Source organism: Calidris pugnax, unplaced genomic scaffold (genome assembly GCF_001431845.1).
Source record: "Calidris pugnax isolate Ruff unplaced genomic scaffold, ASM143184v1 scaffold162, whole genome shotgun sequence".
Classification (NCBI taxonomy): Eukaryota; Metazoa; Chordata; class Aves; order Charadriiformes; family Scolopacidae; genus Calidris; species Calidris pugnax.
Genome location: NW_015090900.1, coordinates 11,107 through 16,703, shown reverse-complemented (window position 1 = coordinate 16,703; position 5,597 = coordinate 11,107). Strand labels below are relative to the sequence as shown.

At 50.1% G+C, this 5,597-nt stretch overlaps 1 protein-coding gene across 2 annotated transcripts; it reads left to right on the top strand.

Annotated features, from left to right (window-relative positions):
* Window positions 1-447: 447 nt before the first annotated feature.
* HMGCL (3-hydroxymethyl-3-methylglutaryl-CoA lyase) lies at window positions 448-5,378 on the top strand. Of its 2 annotated transcripts, XM_014948594.1 has the most exons (9): window positions 817-942; window positions 1,027-1,116; window positions 1,362-1,469; window positions 2,299-2,394; window positions 2,923-3,071; window positions 3,599-3,662; window positions 3,963-4,151; window positions 4,283-4,408; window positions 4,698-5,378. In XM_014948594.1, exons 1-9 carry the CDS (start codon window positions 895-897, stop codon window positions 4,797-4,799), a joined length of 972 nt encoding a protein of 323 aa, XP_014804080.1. In that variant the 5' UTR covers window positions 817-894; the 3' UTR covers window positions 4,800-5,378. The 2 variants fall into 2 exon arrangements, with proteins under 2 accessions (XP_014804081.1, XP_014804080.1); XM_014948595.1 differs by lacking the exons at window positions 817-942; window positions 1,027-1,116; window positions 1,362-1,469 and adding an exon at window positions 448-531.
* Window positions 5,379-5,597: the final 219 nt, after the last annotated feature.

Here is a 5,597-nt window from a genome sequence, read left to right as displayed (position 1 = left end):
GGCCGGTGAGTGAGGAGGAGGAAGGGGGATAATCGGGACCGGGATGGGGGGTACGGGGCTCGGCTGACGCTCTCCCCTCTCTCCCCAGGTCAGCGCCGCGGCGGCGGCGGCCGGAGCCTTCCCCAAGCGTGTGAAGGTGGTGGAGGTGGGACCGCGCGATGGGCTCCAGAACGAGAAGGTACGGACGGACGGACACACGGACGGGCCGGGGCTCCCGGGCCCTCGGCACCTCACCGTGGGGGGGTCCCTCCAACCAAATCCCCTGAACGTGCCACCCTGCCCCACCGGCATGGTCTTTTTTCAAAATGCTGCTTTTTGATCTTGAAAGATACGGGTTTTTTGCAGTGGTAGGAAACTTTATTGTGAAAATAATAACTTAAGGTCGTTTTTCTTATTATTTTCTTTTTTTCCCACCCTTTTTAGAATGTTGTACCGACACCGGTGAAAATCAATTTAATCAATATGCTGTCAGAGACGGGGCTTCAGGTTATAGAGGCCACCAGCTTTGTTTCCCCCAAGTGGGTTCCTCAGGTCAGTATTCACATGGGATTTACAATTCACTCTTATAAAAATGGCGATTAATAGATAGTTATCCAATAAAAGGAATCCGCTTGCTCCAAACTCCTTGCTATGGGGCAAGAAGCAACAAAGCCAAGTAAAGATGATGAGAGGCCTGGAGCATCTCCCTTACAAGGAGAGGCTGAGGGACTTGGGTCTTTTTAGTCTGGAGAAGAGAAGGCTGAGGGGGGATCTGATCAACACCTATAAATACTTAAAGGGAGGGTGTCAGGAGGATGGGGCTGGTCTTTTCCCCTAACATGGAGAGCGCGGGGCTCATGTGACCACCCCTCCCCTCTGGTCACGTGTGGGCCGGTCACGTGAGAGCGGGCGGACATGGCGGCGCGGCGGCTACTCCCGCGGTGGGCTGTGTCGCTGCGGCCGGTGAGTGAGGAGGAGGAAGGGGGATAATCGGGACCGGGATGGGGGTGCGGGGCTCGGCTGACGCTCTCCCCCCTCTCTCCCCAGGTCAGCGCCGCGGCGGCGGCGGCCGGAGCCTTCCCCAAGCGTGTGAAGGTGGTGGAGGTGGGACCGCGCGATGGGCTCCAGAACGAGAAGGTACGGACGGACGGACACACGGACGGGCCGGGGCTCCCGGGCCCTCGGCACCTCACCGTGGGGGGGTCCCTCCAACCAAATCCCCTGAACGTGCCACCCTGCCCCACCGGCATGGTCTTTTTTCAAAATGCTGCTTTTTGATCTTGAAAGATACGGGTTTTTTGCAGTGGTAGGAAACTTTATTGTGAAAATAATAACTTAAGGTCGTTTTTCTTATTATTTTCTTTTTTTCCCACCCTTTTTAGAATGTTGTACCGACACCGGTGAAAATCAATTTAATCAATATGCTGTCAGAGACGGGGCTTCAGGTTATAGAGGCCACCAGCTTTGTTTCCCCCAAGTGGGTTCCTCAGGTCAGTATTCACATGGGATTTACAATTCACTCTTATAAAAATGGCGATTAATAGATAGTTATCCAATAAAAGGAATCCGCTTGCTCCAAACTCCTTGCTATGGGGCAAGAAGCAACAAAGCCAAGTAAAGATGATGAGAGGCCTGGAGCATCTCCCTTACAAGGAGAGGCTGAGGGACTTGGGTCTTTTTAGTCTGGAGAAGAGAAGGCTGAGGGGGGATCTGATCAACACCTATAAATACTTAAAGGGAGGGTGTCAGGAGGATGGGGCTGGTCTTTTCTCAGTGGTGCCCAGGGACAGGACAAGAGGAAATGGGCACAAACTTGAACATAAGAAGTTCCACCTAAACATGAGGAGGAACTTCTTCCCTGTGAGGGTGGCAGAGCCCTGGCAGAGGCTGCCCAGGGAGGTGGTGGAATCTCCTTCTCTGGAGACATTCAAACCCCACCTGGACACGTTCCTGTGGGACCTGCTCTGGGTGGACCTGCTTTGGCAGGGGGTTGGACTAGATGATTTCCAGAGGTCCCTTCCAACCCCATGTCATTCTGTGATTCTGTGAAAAGAGCTTGCAGTGTCCCAGACCTTCCCTTTGGACCCTGCGTAAGAGCAAATGTGCAGCTCAAACACAAACAGCCGGTTGCGCAGGTGTTGGCGCTGGCTTGGCTGGGTCACTGGACTCTGATCCTTCACGGGGTGTGATGCTTTACGCTCTTCAGAGGCCCATTTCTCTTGTTCCTAAATATTTCTGTGCCCGTGTTAATAAATATTTTATCATTTGCCCAAGTGGACGTCATCACTCTTAGAGACCTCTTCCTTGTTTGCATTGCAGATGGCTGACCATACTGAAGTCATGCAAGGAATTAACAAGTTGCCTGGTGTCAGTTACCCTGTGCTCACCCCCAACCTGAAGGGATTTCAGGCAGCGGTAAGAGCTGGCAGCATCTGCATGTTCTGGGCACCTCGAGCACGGGGCTGCCTACGGAGGGACATCTCCTCTCTGGTTAGAGGGTGGGAAATGCATCTTCCCCTCTGTCAGGCAGCCCTCTTATCTTCTAGTTCTTCTACAAGGGATCATTTTCCTGGGGAACTGTAAACCTCTTGTTTATAATAGAAAATACCTCAATATATTTTCTATTTATATATATATATATATAAAATGAGTAATCTATTTTAATTGACAGTGATTAATTGACAGCTTTCAGTCTTATCCGCATGTCCCACCACTCTCCAGCAGATGTGGCTTTGGTGCTGCATCTGTAACTTTACACTTCCTTTTGAAGACAAACTTGGATGTTTTTGCTGTACAATGAACTGAAGAAAGAATTGGGTTATTCCCAATTGAGCTACTATTGGGGAAGAAATGTGGTTTTTTTATAAAATGAGAGAACTGCAGTCATGGTTGCGCTTGTCATTTCCCTTGCAAGAGAAATTAATTTATGCTTTCTACTGGCAGGTGGCAGCAGGAGCCAAAGAAGTGTCGATCTTTGGAGCAGCGTCTGAGCTCTTCACGAAGAAGAACATCAACTGTTCCATCGAGGAGAGTTTGGAGAGGTTTGATGAAGTGATGACCGCAGCGAGAGCAGCCAGCATTCCTGTCCGGGGGTAAGGAGCTCCTGCCATGGATTTAGCACCAAGCAGGTCGTGTGGAGAGATGCAACTGCTTGAATTTATCCCTTTGGGGTCCAGCTTGTGCGACGCTGGGGAGTGGGATTTCTTTTAAACTACCTTTTTTTGGAGGGAGGTGTCTCTCATCCTGGGTGGGTGCCAGCAGATGTGAGCTCAGTGCGTTGAGAAGCATTAGTTTGGAAACTCCACCACATCTCCCGTGGGTTCAGATGCTGGCTTGGTGCAAAGCCTGGACTGCTCGTTGCAGTTTATACTCTTCCAAATGGATTCACCCTTCCTGGAATTATTCTGCCTTGTCTTGGCAAATTTTTCACGTCCATGGAAGAAGTAGTTGTTGAATGGTTAATTATGATAACTTCGTCCACTGGGCTGATTTTTAGAGAATGAAACTAATTCCTCCATTGTATAGAGCATGTGAGATGCAGCACAAGTCCTGACTAATTTGGCCAGTATGATCTCACTTGAGTTCTCTAGCTGAAAGTGTGTATTTTTTTTAACCATAGATATGTTTCCTGTGTCCTTGGGTGTCCCTATGAAGGGAAGATTTCAGCAGCTAAAGTTGCAGAGGTGAGTTAATCGTTAACTATAGCCAGAATTTCTGAGAGGTTTTTGGTTCCCTTTTATGGCTGGAGAGTGTGTCAAACCATTTAGACGAAGGCTGAGGGAAGACTGGGGAAGGTTATTGGTAGCTGCCACCGCAGGAAGGGTGGGTCCACCTGAAATGGATGTGGAGATTCAGGGAGAAGAGTCTCTTGGATGTTGTGCTCCAGGAAATGATGCTCTGACTCCTCTGGACGGTGGGTTTCCAGCTCTGGGGAAGGGAATGGCAAAGCTGCCTTCTCAGCGAGCGTTCTCACCTTTGGACAGGTCTCAAAGAAGATGTACTCGATGGGATGCTACGAGATCTCCCTGGGTGACACCATTGGCATCGGGACCCCAGGGAGCATGAAGGAGATGCTGACAGCAGTCATGAAAGAGGTGCCGGTGGGGGCTCTCGCTGTTCACTGCCATGATACCTACGGGCAAGCTCTTGCCAACATCTTGGTAGCCCTTCAGGTGAGAGCCTTGCTTTGCAGTGCAGCATCTCTCCTCGAGTTTCTTCTGCGCTTCCTTCTGAACCGTAGATTTGAGGGGCAGGACCACGGCTTTTACTTTTAAGAGTCTACTGATGGTGGTTTTGTTTGCAGATGGGCGTGAGCGTGGTTGATGCTTCGGTCGCTGGCCTTGGAGGCTGCCCCTACGCCCAAGGAGCATCAGGAAACGTTGCTACAGAGGACTTGGTGTACATGCTGAACGGCCTGGGCATCCAAACCGTAAGTGCCAGCAGGAATGGCTCCTCCTCTCCTTTTCTCAGAGCTCTGAGGTTTGACCCCTCACTCAGAATCACACCACTGAGCAGCAGGCACTGTGCTTGCTGGTTAAAGTACCCCTTAACTGAAGGGTACTTTAGTTGAAGTACCCTAAACCTCGTTAAAGTACCCTTTAAAGACTCCCTCACCCCCTGCTTGTCTCTCCCAGTGATGCCAGTTGTTACTGGGCAGCTTTACTTGGCAGAACCAGTACCAAGGCATGTTGTATCTTTATTTTTTTTTCTCCACGAAGGGTGTGGATCTGCAGAAGCTGATGGACACGGGCACGTTTATTTGCAACGCTCTCAACAGACGAACCAATTCCAAGGTCTCCCAGGCGTCCTGCAGACTGTGATACCCAGGGGTGTTTCTCCTGGGATCAAGAAGGAAGCACGGATCTGGCGCTGCCCGGGTTTCCCCTCTGATCCTCAGTTGCCCCTTCCAGGCTCGGCGCTTGAGAGGAAATGCATAATCCACCAGAATCTTTGAAGAAATGAAAAAAAAAAAGTATACTACATTCAGCCTTGAAGCCGTTTGCCTTAGAGAGGGGAGGATGATGAGGGAGAAGCAGCGGCTGCAGCCTTGCCTTCCCCCAGAGAGTCCTGGCTCAGAACAGTGTCTGGTAACTGCTGCCTCCAGAATGTGTTTCCACATCTCCCAGCAGAGGATAAAGCACAGCTCTCCTGGTCACAGCACTTCTCCAGGGCTGGCTCCACTTGTCTTCTCCTCTCTCCTCCCCACAAGATGTTAAGACTGAAATCAGAAGGCTCCCTTTCCTCCTTCAAAGGGCAGCCCTGCACCTCCTGTCTTAGCGTTTAGGGCTTGTACTAAAGGACTGTATCTGTTGTAAGATACTTCTAAATACGAGGAGTAATAAACATATTATTTAATAATCTAAACTATTAGAAATTAGGTTTAAATAAACCAGTTAAAAGAACTTTTGCTGCTGGTTTGCTTCTAAGTGCCTCTTCCACGGGCCCTCGCCGTGGAAATGCTGCATGGTGGTGGGCTGTGGTGTGTCCCCTGAGAGAAGAGAGCATGGAACACACGTGTTTCGTGTTCTGTGCCCACACAAACTCCGCGTGGTTGACAGGTCCTAGGGCAGAAGCCCAGTCTTCCATTTAAAATAATGTATTTAATAGTCTATTAGCGA

What these genes read in the sequence shown, in the direction of transcription:
- HMGCL (XM_014948594.1), top strand. Translation starts at nt 895, where the DNA reads ATGGCGGCGCGGCGGCTACTCCCGCGGTGGGCTGTGTCGCTGCGGCCG. An exon ending in ATGGGCTCCAGAACGAGAAG is followed by an intron (nt 1,117 to 1,361) that starts GTACGGACGGAC and finishes CACCCTTTTTAG; the next exon opens with AATGTTGTACCGACACCGGT. An exon ending in TGAAGGGATTTCAGGCAGCG is followed by an intron (nt 2,395 to 2,922) that starts GTAAGAGCTGGC and finishes TTCTACTGGCAG; the next exon opens with GTGGCAGCAGGAGCCAAAGA.